General features: G+C 40.7%; 1 protein-coding gene across 2 annotated transcripts in view; it reads right to left on the minus strand.

The window, feature by feature from the left end:
* ADK (adenosine kinase) overlaps positions 1-20,855 on the minus strand; it is a 402,848-nt gene that overhangs the window by 219,100 nt on the left and 162,893 nt on the right. For both annotated transcript variants that reach the window (XM_049789187.1, XM_049789188.1), the window contains exons 5-6: positions 6,184-6,356; positions 510-618 (exon numbers count right to left, since the gene is read on the minus strand). In XM_049789187.1, coding sequence (XP_049645144.1) covers positions 510-618; positions 6,184-6,356 — 282 coding nt within the window. The remainder of the gene's footprint in view (positions 1-509; positions 619-6,183; positions 6,357-20,855) is intronic.

The raw sequence follows: 20,855 nt of genomic DNA on the forward strand, positions 1-20,855 counted from the left end.
GTGCTGACTCCCATCTCTGTGCTCAGGCATCATCCTGGTTAGGTTTGGGGAACCATATAGGATGCCAGGGATGGAACCCTGGTCAGCTGCATGTGGAGTGAGCTATATAAACAGCTGTACTGTCTCTCTGGCCCCTGGGAAGGTTCTATATTTGTATAGTTTATATATTTGTATAAACACAAAGTTCTGTATTTATAAGAGCAAAATCAACAAGTGGTTTGGAATAGACAAATAGTGAGCAGGAGAAGTCAAATAGAATTCTTTAAAAACTGGAGCCCAGAGATCTATTACAGGCTGGGACTCTTGCTTCAAATTCAAAAGAACTAGGTAGGGTTCCCAGCACTGCACAATCACAAGCACTGCTGAGAGGGATATGTGAGAAGTGGGTTGGAAGAAGTCTCCGAATAGACCAGGCATGTATGGCCCAAAAACATAGCAAAAAATGACATCAGGCATAATGATTACAGTGTAAACACAGTAAAAGGCATTTGAACTAGGGAAACTCTTACCGCAATATAATAAACTCTTGCTTTTTCTACCAGCATCCAGTTTTTCTCCACATCGAGATGTTTTTCCTTTTTATAACAATTTGCAGCCGCAAGATTAGCCACAAGGGACCTAAGACATCAAGAGAAAGCAAGTTTTACTTATATTACAACCATTTATCTATGTCAACTATTTCTCTTAGAAAAATCAAACAGTTTTAAAAAAATTTTGTTTAACATAATATTTGTATTCTTTTTGTCTGTTTTGGGTTTTACCTCGCCATGATCAGTGTTTATTTCTAGCTGTGTTTGGGGGACCACATGTAGAACTGAAGAAAGAACCAAAGTCAGCCATGTTCAACTTAATTCCTGTACTATTTCTCTGGTGCTAAATAGTGGTTTTGAGAACTTTTTGAGACTTCTGTGCTTCCCAAAAGATGAACAGAAAAATGAATTTTTTCTAAATATCACTGGTACTTTTGAGAAATTTAGATTTCCTTTCTACTAAAATGTTAATATTTGCCATGTTAAATGAAAATTCATTTGAATAGGCTAGATGGTAGTTATTTAGCATCACTTTCCAGGTGACCCAATTTGGGCTGATTCCTCTGTGGCCCACTCAGAAAGGGGACGGGGCAGATTCCTCTTTTTTTTTGAGGGGGGGGTTTGTTGTTGTTTTTTTGGGCCACTCCCGGTGTTGCTCAGGAGTTACTCCTGGCTGTCTGCACAGAAATAGCTCCTGGCAGGCACGGGGGACCATATGGGACGCCGGGATTCGAACCAACCACCTTTGGTCCTGGATCGGCTGCTTGCAAGGCAAACGCTGCTATGCTATCTCTCCGGGCCCCAGATTCCTCTTTGTACATGATCTATAGCAGTCCAATGTCACCCCATTCACCCTTTGACAGAAACAGCCCAGCTCTATGACTTAACCTTATCAAACTTCCAAGCCATAAAATTTGTTTTAGGTCTATAAATTGTGGACTGCATGAAACCTCAACATCTAGAGTAATGTCAGCCCAATAGTCTCCCAGGAAATCATTTTTTTTTGGGGGGGTCACACCCAGTAGCATTCAGAGGCTACTCCTGGCAGGCTCATGGGACCATATGGGATGCAGGGAATAGAACCAGAGTCTGTCAGGGATTGGCTTCGTGCAAGGCAAATACCCTACCACTGTGCTATTGCTCCGGCCCCTCCTAGGGAACCTGATGAAAAATCACATAGTAAAATATCAAGCTCAGTAAGCCTAAATAGTAACACAGAAGGCTCAACTAAGCCCAGTAAATCCTTATATGCTGACTGTAGTAACACCATGAAGAGATATAACAATCATATTAAATTGACCTGGGTTGATCTAAGTTTAGACAATTCCATTTGCCCTTTCTGTTATAATAAACAATCTGAAGTAACAATCTGTGTCTGTATGGGAAGATCACACTGGTAGTGGGATTGGTATTAGAACATTTAATGCCTGAAATGACTGTATTATGAACAACTTGGTAAATCACAGTATTCTAATAAAAACTGGGAGAAAAAAAGAAACATCAAAATCCTATTTTAAGTACCATGTACATAATTTTTCCAAATTACACATATAAATACAGGCCACCCCTACACTGAGTAATTAATTTGCAAGCCATTACTTTTTAAGGACTGTGATAAATTAAACTTTCTATAATTAAAGACTCCTCACACTGGCCCCTGGAAAATCTAAGCAGGATATTCCATTAAGATTTGTGATACTGGCACCACACAGAGCTGTTTATTATTGCCCAACAACAAGATTTAATAAAACAATTACATACAGTGCATACAAGTTAATAAAACCATTTTTCCCTCTTTTCTAATCATAACACACTGGCGCTGTCATGGCAATTTGTGTTCATTAAGCAACAAGCAATGTTATGTACCAACATCGCCATGAAAAATCAGAAAAGAGCCTGGCAAGGAAAAATGGCTCCTTCACCATGCTCCAAAAGAAAATTTTGATATTTTATAGAGGTGTCAGCCTAGTAGTATCCCAGAAAATTTGATGAGAAGATTCTTTAGGAATCTTCAAGGCTCAGGGACCCTGAACAGTAACACAGAATCTCAACTAGCACCAACCACAACCCAATCAATCCTCAGACATCAACTTTAGTAATACCATGGAGAACTTTTTGAACTAACCCTTGTTGATCTAAGTTTAGATAATTCAAATTGCCTCTGTATGGTAACCAACAACAATGAATTTGTTTGAAGTAAATTTTATTTGTTCCCACACATACTACAGGGAAACTGGGGACACTGGTGAAGGGAAGGTCATACTAGTGGTAGGATTGATGTTGGAACATTTAATGTTTGAAATGACTGTATTATGAAGAACTTGGTAAATCATGATATTATAATAAAAAATAAAATAATAAAAATAGCCTGAATATTAAAAATTAACCTTCTCTTAAAATATTTTACTTAAAATCATAAAACAAAATTAGAAAAAATTACCAATCAACTACGTTTTAATTAAATGGGAAGTTGTGATTTGTAGACATATATGTATAAATATCACTTGAGACTTAAAAATATTGCTGGCGAGGTGGCGCTAGAGGTAAGGTGTCTGCCTTGCAAGCGCGAGCCAAGGAAGGACAGCGGTTCGATCCCCCGGCATCCCATATGGTCCCCCAAAGCCGGGGGCAATTTCTGAGCGCTTAGCCAGGAGTAACTCCTGAGCATCAAATGGATGTGGTCCGAAAACAAAACAAAACAAAACAAAAAATATGACTAGGTACTACTTTTGTTTGTTTTTTGGCCACAAACAATAATAGCCCTCAGGAATATTCATATGGGTGGGTGTACTAGCTCTGCACCCAGGAATTATTCAAGGGACCCTATGGGATGCTGGAGATCAAATCTGGTTGGACACATGCAAGGCAAACAACCTCTCACTGAGCTATTGTTCCAGCCCCCTAGATTGGTTACTATTTAAAAAGAAAATATATCAATTTATATGTGGATCTCTGAGAAAAAGCTCATTCACAAACTGTAGAGATCTTGTAAACATGAGAGCTGTGAGTTCATTCCCAAGAAGAAGTCTTGGGACTTCTTTTCCAAGAAGAGTCTCTGAGTATTGCAGTTGCGACTGTTCTCAAGTCAGAGTACAGTTCCAGAGCACCACAATTGCTATGAGCAAGGCTCAGTGCTCAAGTACATGGTGTCCCCAGGAGACCCTGCAACTACAGATGTGTAAGTACCATAGGTGGGGTGTGGGGAGCAACCCCAACAAGACAAGGGTAAGTATCGTAGTGCCCTGGGCAGGTATCATATCCAGGATCTGAGTGCCAGTAAGTAGCAAGCCCCAGGGTCAGGGAGGGCACTCCAACCAGATTCTAAGTCCAAGCAAACAGCATAGACAAATGATTGAACATTAAGACCGTGTGTGTGTGTGTGTGTGTGTGTGTGTGTGTGTGTGTGTGTGTGTGTGTGTGTGTGTGTGTGTGTGTGTGTGTGAGACGGCTAGTAACTATGACAACAACAAAGGGAAGGGAAGCAAGTGAAACGTGTGGGTTCACATGTTGACTGCGTGTCTTCTGAAACATTCTACTGGTCCATATGCCAATCGACAACAGAAGGGGCATCTGCTGATGTTCAATTAAATGAATGAAAACAAGGGGAATGGTGCACCAGCACACCATATGAAAACAACTATCAAAAACAAGAATGGTTTGCCGTCATCTATAAAGATATATTAATTAAATCCTAGTGGTAACATAATGTTGACCAAAAGAAAAATTATGACTAAATAAAAGCCAACACTTCTGCTACCAGTTAGATACAACATTCTACTTTAACTTTCTCCACAGCCAAAACTTGGCTATTTTTTACTCCTGGGAAAACTACTGTAAATTCAAGTTGGCATTTGGAAAACTGACATGGGAAGGGAAAGGTGGGGAAGAAGACAAGAAGCAGATAAGACTCAGGAATTGTTCCTTAATACAAAGAGGTAAAAGTACTGGTGATCAAGTATTTAAAAGGAGAGTAAGCTTGCTGAGCCTAACAGATTGGAAAGTTGTTTTGTTTTCTTCCTGCAAAGGAGCAAAAGCTTATCTTATGCCCATGAGCAATTTAGTAAGGACAATGTTCACATTCTTAGATGAGCTGCAAAGGACACTAGCTACTGCAAGGAAAGCACTGAAAAATAGACCTCAAATTCATGTAGTAAAATAATTTCTCCTAAAAAAAATTTCTCCTAAGGTATGTGTATATATATATATATGTATATGTATGTATGTATGTATGTATGTATGTATGTATGTATGTATATATATATATATAGAGAGAGAGATAAAATGGCATTTTATATCTGTTAAAAATGCATCTGTGATTATAAGTAATGATCTGAATAGTTCAGTTTCAGGGTATGATTTAAAAGTTTTTGTTCTAATCTAATCAAATGCCCTACCTGTAGTTCTATCACTCTGGTCCAAAGAAACTTTTTTAAGACTTTGTTTTGTTTTGTTTTAGGGGGGCACAACCTGCAGCAGTGCTCAGGGGTTAATCCTGGCTCTGTACTAAGAAATTACTTCTGGTGGGGCCGGAAAGATAGCATGGAGGTAAGGTGTTTGCCTTTCATGTAGAAGGACAGTGGTTCGAATCCCGGCATCCCATATGGTACCCTGTGCCTGCCAGGAGTAACCCCTGATCGCTACTGGGTGTAACACAAAAAACAAAAAATAAATAAATAAATAAATAAATTACTCTGGCAGGCTCCAGGGACCATATGGGAAGCAGGGGATTGAACCTGGGTAGGCTGTGTGCAAGGCAAAACACCCATTACCACTGCATTATTGCTCTGGCCCAAAGAAACTTTTAATTTTCTTTCTTTCTTTTTTTTTTTTTTTTTTGAGTCACAGCTGGTGGCGTTCAGGGGTTACTCCTGGCTCTGTGCTCAGAATTCGCTCCTGGCAGGCACAGGGGACCATATGGGATGGTGGGATTCGAACCACCATTCCTCCTGTATCAGCTGCTTGCAAGACTAATGCCCTACCGCTGTGCTATCTCTCCAGCCCCAGAAACTTTTAATTTTTTTTTAAATATACGTTTTTTAAATTAAATCACCATGAGATACACAGTTACAAAGTGGTTCATGATACCATCTTACACCACAGAGACTGGCACATATCAATAAAGCACAAGAAAAATCCGTGTTGGCATAAATCAGGGGAGAAAGGGACTCTCACTCACTGCTGGGGGGGGGGGGGGCTGTTGTTGACTGGTCCAGCCTTTTAGAAAACAATATGCACATTTCTCAAAAAAAAAAAAAAAAAAACACCTAGAAATTGAGCTTCCATAGGACTCAGTAATAGCACTCCTGGGAATACCCTAACGGCCCCAAAGTAGAGTAAATTTATTTTTTATTATTTATTTTATTTGGCCATACCTGAAGGTGCTCAGAAATTATTCCTGGCTCTATGATCAGGAATCGTTATTGGCAGGCTCAAGGCATCCTATTAGATGCCAGGGATCGAACCCAGTATGGTTTGCAAGGCCCATGCCCTTCATGCTATCACTCCAGTTCCAAAGGAAAATTTTAAGACATTAAAGTGATAGAAAGAGGACTGGGTGAAATGCTGCAAGGGGTCATGACCATGTGGCTGAGGGCCCAGCCCTAGAGCAGGATTCGGCACCCGCCCAGGTTCCAGGTACTTGCACCCTGCTGACCTGTTTCCGCCGGTGATGCAGGCAGCGCATGTCCCTGTGGGCTGCTCATTCTGCTCGTAGTAATGTGCGTCCACATGTGCCTCAGCTGCCTTCTTCTTCAGGATTTCCCCGAATTTATCCATCCCGATGCAGCCAAAAAAGGTGGCAGCTTTGTGTGGCTTCTGAATCATCCACTGCAAAGGAGCAACAGGAGATCATTGGCACAATTCTGCCTCCTGCCGTACAGGCTGGCAAATCCAAGAAGCGCAGGATGGATGCCAAGGTGGTTAGGACCAGAACTGGGACTCTGCACCACAACTTTACAACAAACCAGTACAACAACTAAGTGCCACCTGGTTATTCCTCCAGGAGACCCCTAGAACACCTTGTGGCTGTGAACTCGGAATAGAAAGTTTCACTGACCACAGGTCAAACCTGCTGTTATAGCTGAAAATAGCAGAGAACCAAGCCAAGTGGTACCCCGCCAAGAAAAGCTCAGAATCCCAAGGGAGGAGAGTCTGGGTACAAAAATTGCTTAACTCACAGACAACTAAAGGTTATATGTCACTGAACATTCCTAGGCTGCAACTTCTTGTCTGAAAACCAGGGATAATCATGATAAACAGATTCTTGAGGTAGCTGATGATTAAATCAAATAAACGAATTGCTATGCACTGCGAAGGACAGTATGTGGGACCTAACAAAGGACATATTCACAGTGATTGCCAACATTATGGTCATACTTAAAGAAATGCATATACAATAGAGCGGAACTACTTTCATAAGGAACTGATAATTGCTTGTTCTTGTTTTATGTTTCTCTTGGCATTATAAACATTAATATATCTGCTATAAATGAGCAAGTGATATCTAGTTTGAAAATGCGTGCTTTGCACGGATATGTTTCTTTAATTGTTAGCTCAAATCATTGAGATTTTTAACACTATTCGCTTTTTCAAAGTCACCCATCTGTTTTGATTCTAGCATTTAGAGTTAGCAAAACAGAAAGTGAAAATAGATCAAACATTCTTAAATATTGGGATGTACAAGAAATGCACAATATTGAAGTTTATTCATTCTACTGAGAATAAAAACAGAAAAAAATAAAGCCATAACTATAACATTAAGTTACAAAAACTAATGAATGATCTAGCAATACCACCTGTTGCTATTATCCTTAAGATCTATGTAATAAATTTAGATGAAGATATGCCTGAGTATTCTTTAAATATTAATTCAATGGCAAATACTGCAAGCAATTTTTATGACCATCAGCAGAAAGCAGTTGGAGAAAAGTAGCTTTAATACTTATTATGATAAACGCATTTAATGGAAGACGACGCAGCAATTTTTTTTTTTTTTTTTTTTTTTTTTTGGTTTTTGGGCCACACCCTGTGACGCTCAGGGGTTACTCCTGGCTATGTGCTCAGAAGTTGCTCCTGGCTTCTTGGGGGACCATATGGGACGCCGGGGGATCGAACCGCGGTCCGTCCTAGGCTAGCGCAGGCAAGGCAGGCACCTTACCTCCAGCGCCACCGCCCGGCCCCCGACGCAGCAATTTTTAAAATACAAAGTAGAACAATGAAAAGCTAGGGGAACACAGGTCATGGTATTTTGTAAAATACAAAAAATAGAGGAAATGAAGGAGAGCAAATATAAAACGTACTTTCTGAAAAAAAAAGTTATGATTACAGATATTCCTCTAGCACATAGCACATTCATTTGTTTATAGGAGTTGGAGAGAGAAAACAGCAAAATAAATGAAAGGCTGGGAGTGTCCTGAATTGAGGTAAACAAACTGAGAATGAAAAATATAAGAAAAAAAAAGAAACACGTAAGAATAAAACAGAGCGGGCCTGGAGAAATAGCACAGCGGCGTTTGCCTTGCAAGCAGCCGATCCAGGACCAAAGGTGGTTGGTTTGAATCCCGATGTCCCATATGGTCCCCCGTGCCTGCCAGGAGTTATTTCTGAGCAGACAGACAGGAGTAACCCCTGAGCACCGCCGGGTGTGGCCCAAAAAAAAAAAAAAAAAAAAAAAAAAAAAAAAAAAAAAAGAATAAAACAGAGCAAGGTATAGCAGGCAGGCCCCAGCAGTGCATGAGATTGACCCAGGTTCAATCTGATCTGTCAAAATAAAATCAAACCGTCTCTGAAACTTGAAAGCAATCTATTAATAAATAGTATTGAATCAGCCAATCCAGGACCCAAGGTGGTTGGTTCAAATCCCGGTGTCCCATATGGTCCCCTGTGCCTGCCAGGAGCTATTTCTGAGCAGACAGCCAGGAGTAACCCCTGAGCACCGCCAGGTGTGGCCCAAAAACCAAAATAAATAAATAAATAAATAGTATTAAATCAGCTGTTTCTTATAAAGGGGAACAATACTTGGTACAGCAAAACATTTATTTCCATAAATAAAACATAAATAAAATGAATAAAAATTTTAACCACTAATAGATATCTGCAGAGGGTATAAAGATACATTTTGATATTCTGTGTTTTTTGTTTTTGTTTTTGGGGCCACACCGGTTTGATGCTCAAGGGTTACTCCTGGCTAAGAGCTCAGAAATTGCCCCTGGCTTGGGGGGACCATATGGGACGCTGGGGGATCGAACCACGGTCCTTCCCTGGCTAGCGCTTGCAAGGCAGACACCTTACCTCTAGCACCACCTCGCCGGCCCCGCTATTCTGTTTTTGTTTATTTTTGTTTTTGTTTTTGGGTCACAACCCATGGCGCTCAGGGGCCACTCCTTGCTCTTCGCTCAGAAATTGCTCCTGGCAGGCACGGGGGACTCTAGGGAATGCTGGAATTTGAATCACCATTCATCCTGGGTCGGCTGAGTGCAAGGCAAACACCCTATTGCTGTGCTATCTCTCCGGCCCCACCATTCTGCTATTCTGAGTTTTCCTTAAGTTTGAAACACTTCTCACTCCATGCATAGTTCTATAACTTATTTTTATTTCTAAAGAGATCTTGGTTATAGAGTAAAGGAATAAAGGCAGGCTGGCAGACAGAAAATATATATACCAAAAGAAATAGAAGTCAAAATTATTGCTTCAAAGCACACAAACTACAAAGAGACAGTGTAATTAGAAAAGCTAAAGTTGACTTTAAAAGTTTAGTTTTTGAAAGACTTATAAAAGCGAGTATGCTAAGAAGAATGCTAAAATTTTAGCCCAGGTCTAACTCTGTATCAAACATCATGTGTAATCAACCCCGTGTGGATTACAAATGCTTCCGTCCATCCCAATGCCCAAACAATAAACAATTGAAAATGAATGTCCTTAAATAAAAATCACAGAGTGCTGCCTGTGTGTGTCTGTCTCCTGTCCTGTCACCTGAACCTCTTGGGAGTGGGCCGAAAAGAGGCTTCAGCAGAGCACGGCCGCTCTGCTTCGCTACCCGGCCCCGGCCGTGCGCTCTTTCTAAGGAAAGAACGCCATTGAAACAAGAAGAAAAAAAATCACACTAAGAACTGTGCTGGATTACTGAAGCCCAGCATTTTCCCCCAGACTGTCTTCTCTGCTGTATGCTCGGGCCTAAGATTTGATCCTGTGTGAGGCTTCATCCACGGAGGACACCCTTTCCTTGGAGGCAAGTCAACCCACCCATAAAGGGCGGAGCCAGAGGAGCATGTCCTCGTATATCATTTAGCCAATGAATACCACCACAACACGTAGAGAAACCCACAATACAAGTGTGACAATGGGGAAACAACGCAGGCCAGCATCAGACATAGAAAATTAAGATGACAGTTCTGATGACCAGAAAACGACCAACCAACTAATCAATCTCTCAGATAAGGGGTTTAGACAAACAATATGGAAGATGCTCAAAGAAACCATGGATCAAGTTGAACAGAACACTAATAAGAACAAAGAAAATATGAAGACAGAAATCACAAAACTCCAAACTGAAATAATAGGTCAAATAACAGGCCTGAAAAAAATCAGTAAGCGAATTGAATGACAAAATGCATAAGCTCTATGCCAGGGTAACAGAAGCTGAGAATAGAATTGGTGCTGTGGAAGATGAGATAAATAACAACTCCATACAAATTTCCTATTCTAGTTACATTCCTTGCAGGATTATGATGAGAATAAAGATGGTCACGCAAATCCCTAAGATTGTGCTTGTTGGGGCCCGGAGAGCTAGCACAGCGGCGTTTGCCTTGCAAGCAGCCGATCCAGGACCAAAGGTGGTTGGTTCGAATCCCGGTGTCCCATATGGTCCCCCGTGCCTGACAGGAGCTATTTCTGAGCAGACAGCCAGGAGTCACTCCTGAGCACCGCTGGGTGTGGCCCAAAAACCAAAAAAAAAAAAAAAAAAAAAAGGGATTGTGCTTGTTAAGAATGATAAAGTTAATAATAACTGGACACTTAAGAGTCAATAAAAAAGTTTTTCTTCATTCAGTTCATTTCATAAATATATCTTTGACCCCCTACCATGTGTTGTGCCTTATTGTGAATAAAGTAGCTTTGAGAAACAGTTTATTTAGGTGCTCCGATTTCCAAGGGTGAGTTTCAGGAATAAGTTCCAGGCCTGTTCTGGTTCAGCACCAATCCAAACAGCACCCCCAATTTCCTGCCCACCCCTTTCTCTTCTACCAGCCCCATCCTGCTTGCTTTCGTCACAGTACCTCTTAAAAGTATGGTTGTTGTCATTTGTACACACTTAGGGGTTACTCCTGGCTCTGAGCTCAGAAATTGCTCCTGGCAGGCTTGGAGGACCATATGGGATGCTGGGATTCAAACTACCATCCATCCTGGATGCCTTGCATGTAACGCAAATACCCTACTGCTGTGGTCTTTCTCCAGCCTCCAGAGTTACTATTTTAGAACATGGGAATACCACTAACTGAACCATGAGGATCAAAGATCAATCAATTGTCTCCTGATGAGTGTATTTTCCTATGTGGTATAATTTGGTAGTTTACTTTTTGGATCTAGGAAATCAAAGAAATATTCTCTATGGATGAATGGAAATAGCAAGGCCAAGGCCCACAATGTAATCTATCAAACCACACCCAAATTCGTATTGTATTTTAGGACACTGGGAGAAATTTGGCTGGGGAAACTTGCATCCAGAAAGAAGCAAGGAGAACATAGGTTTTGTGGTATGAGTTAAGTTTCAAAGAAGAATTTGATAAGGAAGTTCAGAAGCAGGAAGCAATCAAGGGTTAGAATCAGAAAATAAACAGTAAATTGAGTATTCCAACGGTTCTGGTACTTTATAAATGCAATGAAGAAAGATGAATGAGAAACAGTCTTAGAATAAAATGCTTATCACCTCTTCCTTGTATCTGTACTCTAAAGATAAAGGATTTTCTAACACACATGATAAATGCATACTGAATTCATTTCACTTTCAGATATCAATAATATAGCCATAAATCTGGGTAATAGCCATAGCACAGAAAGTGGACACATCATAAATCTAAACTATTAAAACTGCTATTATAATGACTAGATCAATACTTTGCTCCTGGCTATGCGCTCAGAAATTGCCCCTGGCCTGGGGGACTATATGGTATGCTGGGGATCGAACCCAAGTCTGTCCTGGGTCAGCTGCCTGCAAGGCAAATGCCCTACCGCTGTGCTATCACTCCGGCCCCTGTGCTCTTTATTTCTTATAATCCAAGGCAAACTGGTAAGGGGGATGGTCCACCCAAAGATACACTAGGTCTATGTGTGATGCTGGGGGTTTGGGTGCATGCAAAGCAAGTGCCTTAAACCCTATACTATCTCTGAGCTCCCCTCAATTGGACTTTCACCAGCCAGAAACCTTTAAGTCAAAATTTTTTTTTTATCAGATAAATAGTATCTATATTCTACTTCATTCTGTTTGGATTTTCAAATGAGACCCCTTTTGCTTTAATTCTTGCATGCTCACAATGAAGTCTTTCTTTTCAGTGGGGAGGGAAAAAAGACTCAGGGAGAAATTATAGTTTTAAAAAAAAAACACCAAAACTTCTAGAAAACATCATCTGAACAAAGAATTCAATGTAACTTCCCCTAACATTCACAGGGCAGTGAAACTCCTGCTAGTGACATTAAGGATACATTGTTCTCCACAGATGGGGTTCAGGGTACGCACCTCTAACCTGAAGCCTACTGGCTAAAGACATTAGAGAAAACAACAGAAGAGGAGTACCTTTGATGTTCCCTGGTTTAACTCCCCTGGCACGTGCCATGAAACCCTCCTGTAACAAGGAAAGAACACCTGTGTCTCAAAGATGAAGGCCCACCTAAAGGCATCCTCACAAGAAGACTCCCCAAGTGTTCCCAGCTTATTGTACCTGCCTCCTACCCCCTGATCATATTTCCACACTATTGAGCACTGGTCATTAAGCATAAAAGCACAAGGAAAACTGTCTCTTCTGACATTTGCAGAGGCCTTACAGAGGCCCTCATGGCACCAGACACATAATTAATTATATTCAAGTCATTCCTTGGCCGGAGAAAAAGGTCAAAGGGCAGGAGCACATGCCTGGCACACAGGACGTCCCAAGGGTGACCCCTTGTACCTGGGGTCCCCCACATGGCTCCCTGTAGAGAATCAGCAACACAGATCTGAGCAGTGCTGCTCGGACCTGCAAGACAGGGCTAAATGGAATCAAAGGGGACCCAAGCACTGCTGGGCCCCCCCAAATCTTTACTTTAATATTTAGATAAGGCCAGGGACTCTAGGAGAGTGGATGAAGATTTTCTTAACGTCAAACAACTTCAAATCAAAGATAGTAACAAGAGCAGCACTGGAATGCAGAAGACTTTTTTTTTTTTTTTTTTAATTAAATGGTGGGGCCAGAGCAATACCATAGTGGGGAAGGCAATTGTCTTACATGTGCAGCTGACCTGGGCTTGATCCCGGGCACCCTATGTGGTCTCCAGAGCCTGCTAGGGGTGATACCTGAGCGTAGTCAGTAGTAACCCATGAGTGCAAGTGGGTGTGCCCCCCCAAGTTTAATTTTTACTTATTACAGTTTCAAAGTAATTTCTAAGTTTATCTCACCATTTCCCCTAACATTCTAAACACTGGCAGTTAAAGAAAAGCTACACATTTAAAACAAAATCTTGGGGCCAGAGAGAGAGAGAGAGAGAGGTCAATGGACTGGCAGGTCTGTATGCTAATAGACTTGATCCTCTAAGCTGTGAGCCAGGATAGCCCCTGAGCATCCATGGGTATCAAATATAAACCAAAGATTCCATTAATAACCATTTCAATTAGATAAAGATGAGTTAGGATCAATAAAAGTAGGGAATAATTAAGTACCCAATTAACAACGATTTCCAATATATGTATGTTGAGCATTATTCTAGTCCTTTACCTACTGTGTTACCTCTGAATCGAAATCACCAAATACCCAATTCCACTTATAAAGACATAATAGGTAGATTGGTGGTAAAACTCAAAACTGTATGGCCAGAAGGGTAGCACAGCAGGTAGGGCATTTGATTTACCCTCAACCAACCCAGGAATGACCTGGGTTTGATCCCCGGCATTAAATATGTTCCCGGAATCTGCCAGGAGCAATTTCCTGAGCGCAAAATCAGGATTAAACCCTGAGTGCAGCCAAAACTAAAAACAAACAATAAACCCTCAAAACGGTACACTTCTGAAGGGATATTTTAGACACTCTTTGGCCAGGAAGTTACAGTCCTTTCTATGAGTATCATAACTTCCAAGGATAGAAAAAAAATCCAGAAGAATACACTTCATATAAAAGAAGGAAGTTAGGGGCTGGAGCTATTGCACAGTGGGGAGGGCATTTGTCTTGAACGTGGCCAGCCTGGGTTTGATCCCTGCCATCTCATAAGGTTCCCTGAGACTGCCAGAGTGATACTTGAGTGCAAAGCCAGGAGTAATCCTTGAGCATCACCCAGGCATGACCCCAAAACCAAAACAAAAAAACAAGAAAGTGACAAATTAAAATGGCAACAGGAGGTAACTCCAGTTAAGAAAACTTACGAGCATGACTTTTGGAGGTGAGAATGTCACTCAGATGCACTTACTGGGAAATATTTACAAAATAGGCCACACATATCAACCTGAACCAGAGGACAAAACCAAAATTGCAGGAAGTCCTTTGTGATTTCTAGAGGACAACATTACAGAAAGCAGCATCCAGGAACCTGACACATCTGTCCATCAACACCTAACAGCAGCAACCACCAAAAGCCACAGCCAAGGTCAAGTCATGGCTTCTGGACAGCACCATGACAAAAAGCCCGGATGAAATTAGCCCTTCTTCAAGGTGTGTGTGACCGTGGCGGCCAAGATCAGTTCATGCCGTCACCCCATGAGTGAGTTATTGAGATTGAAACATCTGGTCAGTATCTCTGAATGTGGCAATTTCATGCACAGTTACCATCAAGGAACATTTCTCCTCCTCTCCTTCCAGCACCCATCAGGGCAGCCCAGACGGCTGATCCTTTCATTTAAAGGCGATTCCATTCAAGGAACTGCACACACCATCTGGATCTAATGGTCCTTGCAATCTACCTGTGTGGTTTTCATCCTCATTGCTCAAAAGCCTGCATATGTGATGTAGCAGTGAAAAGCCTACAAGCCATGGGGTTGAGTGATAGATAAAACAGAGGAGGGCATTTGCCTTGTATGCGGTTGACCTGAGTTCAATCCCTCGTATCTCATATGTTCCTTCAAGCCTGCCAGGTGCCATGAGTAATTTATGAGCACAAAGCCAGGAGTTACTTAAGTGCTGGCCCAAATCTAAAGTTGAGGCTTCAGTTAAATTTCAGGAAGGAGAGGGGGGGAATGTTTGCCTTGCATGTAGCCAACCAGGGTTCTATCCCTGGCATCCCATGTGGTCCCCTGAGCCTGCCAGGTGAAATTTTTGAGTGCAGAGCTAAGAGGAACCTGAGTGTTGAGTGTGGCCACCAGACTAAAAAAGCTTACCAGCTTTCCTGCACTGGAATTACAGACAGTGGTAAAAGCCAAAGAATCTCCAAAATGGTAGGTTTTTATAATTGTTTCACGTTCCCAATGTATGAAACAATTTATTGGTTTCTTTATTATTTAATAAAATAAAATCTGTAAAGATTAGGGAAATGATAAAAAATTTCAAATAAAATGTTTCATATAATGCATGGCAGATGCATAAAAAACAGGCTTCAACATAATATTCCATCAAATATTAGAAAATGTAGGAACACTGAAAAACTTAATTTGAACAGAGGGGTTTCAGAATTTTGAGTTCACAAAGAATAGAGATGTGTAGTTTTATTCAGTTCTATATGCTGAAAATATTCCACTTGAAATTCATGCATTTGTTGCCATAGTAACGGGGTTCTTAAAGACTTTCTGTAGTAAACCTAAACTCACACCATACATTTCTTTTTCCCTTTCTTCCTCTAGGATAATAACTTCAAGGGAAAATAGGGTGGAGGTAGGGAGCACTGAACAGGCTGCTATTTTTCACATATCTCCCTGACATTATAATTGTATTAGTGTAGCTATCTTTCAAAACTAAAGATCTGTCTAGATCTTAATAACTAACCAAATTAAATGAGGAAACATCCTTCTGGCCATTAAGAATTGCATAAAAGGAAAAATAAATAGCAGGTGAGTAAGGAAGGTGAAAATAGAAACTACAAGACTGTATTTCAATCTAAGTTAGGCATAAAGTTCAGGGCTATGGCTCTAACGAATAAGAAAACATTTTGTGTGTTCAGTGTTGACTAATTTTGACAGTCTATCCAATCTAAAATGATTTGATGGAAAGTTTCTATAAATCAGGGGGACCCTGTTTGCACCAGAACATAAAGTTGAATGAATCAGTCATGTTCTCTGATGATTCAAAACAAAAAGGAAATCAAATGAAACAAAACAGTAACCAAAGAGAGTCAAAGAAATGATATAAATAAAAAAAGCGAATGACTGAGAATGCTGATGGGTGGGAAAGAGGGGCCAGTAAAGACTCCAAAATATATAAATAAGGAAGCTTGTGTGGGGGCATGAAAGCAACCAGGTGTTTTATATACATGTTTCTTTGGGCTGGATACCAAGCCCCAGAACAAACCATGTAAGCACAAATGAGACACATGATATGCAAATGAATATATTACAATTTGTAATCTTTCTTAAAAAAGAAAAACAACAACAACAAAAACCAGAACATCTTTCAGAAATAAGGCATACATTTGAAGGATCTGACCTCTGGAGGGATGGTTTGGCCTATGCTTTCAAGGGGCACCACCCTGCTTGGGAACAAGGACATAACAGCACTAAAAATTGGGAGGGCGAAGCATTGGTGGTGGGAATGTTGCAGTGGTGAGGGGGGGGGTGTTCTGTTGATGACTGAAACCCAACTACAATCTTGCTTGTAATCATGGTGCTTAAATAAAGATTTCATTAAAGAAATAAGGCATACAGATCTCTACAACTAGAAAAAATAAGTTTTATACTAGACATGACAAAATGATGCCATGGAAGGGGTTTAAACCAGCAAAATTGACTAATTCAGAGTCCCTTTCTGCTACTGTTGATGAAAAAGCTGATTCTATATATAAATTGAGAGGCCACATGGAGATCTCATCTTTTGGGTGTGCATTGCCCTGAGGAGTGAAGCCAAACATTCTTCATCTACTGCTAGACTTCTGTGTGTCTTTTCGGAGAAACTTTCTCTTGTCTCTTCTCCTGTTTTAGAGTGGAGTTAGTTGTTTTTATTCTTTTTTTTTTTTTTTTTTTTTTTTTGGTTTTTGGGCCACACCCGGTGGTGCTCAGAGATTACTCCTGACTTTCTGCTCAGAAATAGCTCCTAGCAGGCATGGGGGACCATATGGGACACCGGAGTATCGAACCAACCACCTTAGGACCTGGATTGGCTGCTTGCAAGGCAAACGCCGCTGTGCTATCTCTCCAGCCCCTGTTTTTATTCTTGTAATTTTCTTTTCTCTCTCTAATTCTTCTAATTGTCTTTTCTTTCTCTACCAGTACTCTTTATAATTGGGGTATCAATTCTTTACCAGGTGAGTGGTGGGTAAATATTCTCTCCCATTCTGGGGGGGCATCTTTTTATTCTGGTCATCACTTCCTTTGCAGTGCAGAAGCTTCTGGGTTTGATATGGTCCCGTTTGTTCATCTTTGCTTCTACTTGCTTGGTTAATGGTGCTGAATCACCAAATATACCTCTGGAGTCAATGCCAAGACATGATCAACTTATGTTTTCCTCAGCATCATCTATGGCTCTCCAGCTCTGGCTCAATATTAAGGTCATTTACCCATTTTGGTTTGACATTTGTGCTTTCCTCCCATACTTTTAAACAATGATATAAAAAAAATTAAACCAGAAAAAGATTGGGCTATTTTACTAACTAGAAGACAAGGACAAAATTTTAAATTATGGCAAGAACACCAAACAGTATAAATGAAAATATTGAATATTTTGATTAGTTATAAGCTTCAGTTTACTGTAAGAGAAAAAGAGCTAAGGAGATGGGCCAGTTAGTTGAGCACATGCTTTACATCTAGGAAGTCTGGGCTAGCTACTTTGCACAGCATGTACCTTCCCCCCACCAGCCATACTGGTAGTAAATAGAGAAAGGATGGAGGCAAGGAGAGAGGGAGAGGAGTATGGGGGTGGGAGAAAGAGAGAGAGGGAGAGAGGGAGGGGGAAAGAGAGAGAGAGAGAGAGAGAGAGAGAGAGAGAGAGAGAGAGAGAGAGAGAGAGAGAGAGAGAGAGAGAGAGAGAGAGAGAGAGAGAGAACTATTGTGAGTAACCGAGGAGTGTGCAGAATGGTCTTTTTTTTTCCTTTTTGGTTGTTGGGTCACACCAGGAGGCGCTCAGGCGCTCAGGGAGGCGCTCGTGGATCTGCACTCAGAAATCATTCCTAGTACTAACATATGGGATACTGGGGATTGAGCAGGATTGGCTGTGCGTGATGCAAACGTACTATTGCTGTGGATGTTTTCAATACACAAAAATCCATCAAATATCAAAGTAAAGAAGACCTTAAGACTCTCACAGAATGTTAGTACTTGACTGAGTGATCTCCACACACATTGGCTACAACACACAAACTCTGAATGTAGGTAAAGAATCCAAGCGTACAAATACACACCTAGAAGACTGCTCAAAGCTAGGTTTTGAGTAAAAGCCTATTTTGAATAAAACAGGTTTTATTCAAAGGCACTGAGGAAGTGGGGAAAGAGAGAAAAGAATGAGAGAGTAGCATGTTTAAGAGAGAGTGTGGGCTTCTTCAAAGGCAGAGAGAGCACTGGTACACAGCCCAGCATGAAAGTAGGAAAGCCACACTCAACTCAGGAGGGGAGACTCAGATCATGTGTTCATATGGGGCCATTTGCGTGGACCCAGGTAACAAGAGTCCCAGAGGCTATTCTTAGGTGTATTAAAGACGCTCTAGTTCCAGGGTGGCGAACACGTGGCTCTTTGCCAAGTTTGGATTTTGTTCTGCTGCTTCTGAGGAGGGACCTCTGAGGAGAGATCTCCGAGCATGTAGTCCTGCCTCCAAGCTGTGTCCTCCTCTCTCTTATCCCTTGGAAACAACTGCACAGGCCAGCGGGGGGGGGGGGGGGGGGGGGGGGGAACCTGTGTGTCACATGCTGAGTCACATCTTGCCATTAGTTCTTAGTGTGGAGGACGCAGCACACCCTCACCATCACTGCAGAATTTTTACCCTCACTCAAAATGGCAAAATGCAATATGTGTCTAATAGATTATTGTTAGAATTATATGCTTTCCCTGACAACAAATGAGTGGCTAAAGAAACTGTGGTACCTATACACAATGGAATACTATTCAGCCATCAGAAAAAATGAAGTCATGAAATTTTCCTTTACATGGACGGACATGGAATCTATTAGCTGAGTGAAATAAGTCAGAGGGAGAGAGATAGACACAGAATAGTTTCACTCATCTGTGGGATTTAAGAAAAATAAAAGACATTATTATAAAAATACCCAGAGACAATAGAGATGAGGGCTGGAATGACTGGCCCAATGATATGAAGCTCACCACAAAGAGTGGTGAGTTCAGTTAGAGAATAAACTACATTAACAACTATCATGACAATGGTAGTGAGTGAGAGAAATAGAATGCCTATCTCAAATACAGGCAGGCGGTGGGAAGGTTGCACTGGTGAAAAGGTGTTCTCTTTTTTTAATATAACTGAAAACCCAACTATAAACATGTTTGCAATCACTGTGCTTAAATAAATATACTACTAAAAAGAGATTGAATATAAAAAAAAATATATGCTTTTGTGTGAGTGTTTGTTTTGGCAGGTCACTGTGTGGTGTGGCTCTCTGACTCTCACAGTTTAAAATTTTGGCTCTTTGTGTCGAATTTGTTCGCCAGAAAAATGAAGATGAAAGCTCGGAAGACCTAATAAATTCCAACCACCTGATTAACCTCTCAGATAAGAAACTTAAAATAGCAATATGGAATATGTTTGTAGAACTCAAAAAAAAGCATAGATCAATCTGAAGAGAACACAAAGACAGAAATCAGAAAACTCCAAACTGAAATAACAGATCTGAAAAACACGGTTGCTCAACTGAAAACCTCAATGGATAGCCTCGCCAACAGGGTATCAGCAGCTGAGGAGAGAATCGGAGTACAGAAAGATGAGATGCAGAAAAACTCAACACAACAGAAGAAATTGGAAAAGAACCTTAAGACAAACGAACAGGCAATGGAAAAAGTACTCAAGGCATGCGAACAGATGAAAATAGAAGTCTTTGATAAACTCAACAGAAACAACATAAGAATCATTGGAGTCCCAGAAACCCAGGAAGAATCAACTGTCAAAGACATCATCAAAGAGATACTCCCAGAGTTAAAGACTACATGCAATCAAATCCTGCATGCTCGAAGAGTACCAGCTAAAAGAGACCCAAAGAAAAACACCCCAAGACATATCCTCATTACAATGACAAATCCCATAGATAGAGATAGAATACTGAAAGCAAGATCAAAAAGGGAAATTACATTCAAAGGAGGATCCCTAAGACTTACAACAGACATGTCACAAGAAACTCTCAAGACCAGAAGACAGTGGTGGGATATTGTGACAAGACTGAATGAAATGAATGTCTCACCGAGAATACTGCACCCAGCCCGACTCACGTTCAGGTTTGAAGGAAGAATACACAGCTTCATGGATAAACAACAGCTCAGAAAACTTCACAGATGATAAACCAGCCTTAAAGGAAAAACTTACAGGTCTACTCTAAGACAAGAGAGACCAACAAACACAGCAAACTTATCTACAAAGATGACATTAAATCCTATGACAATCATCTCCCTCAATGTCAAGGACTAAATCCACCAATTAAAAGACACAGAGTGCCAAAATGGGTCAAAAAGATGAATCCAACCTTCTGCTGCCTACAAGAAACACATCTGAATAGCCAGAACAAAAATCAAAGGCTGGAGGAAAATCATCCAAGCAAACAACACCCTCAAAAAAGCTGGGGTGGCCATATTAATATCTGATGACACCAACTTTATACTCAGAAAAGTGGTAAGGGACAAAGATGGACACTATGTACTAATCAAGGGATATGTGCAACAGGAAAAAATCAGACTATTAAACATATATGCACCCAATGAGAGACCAGCAAATTATAATTAATTTTATAATTAATTATATATAATTATAATTAAATAATTATAATTAATAAATAAATTATAATTATAATACAATTACTGA

Source organism: Suncus etruscus, chromosome 15 (assembly GCF_024139225.1).
Source record: "Suncus etruscus isolate mSunEtr1 chromosome 15, mSunEtr1.pri.cur, whole genome shotgun sequence".
Taxonomy (NCBI): Eukaryota; Metazoa; Chordata; class Mammalia; order Eulipotyphla; family Soricidae; genus Suncus; species Suncus etruscus.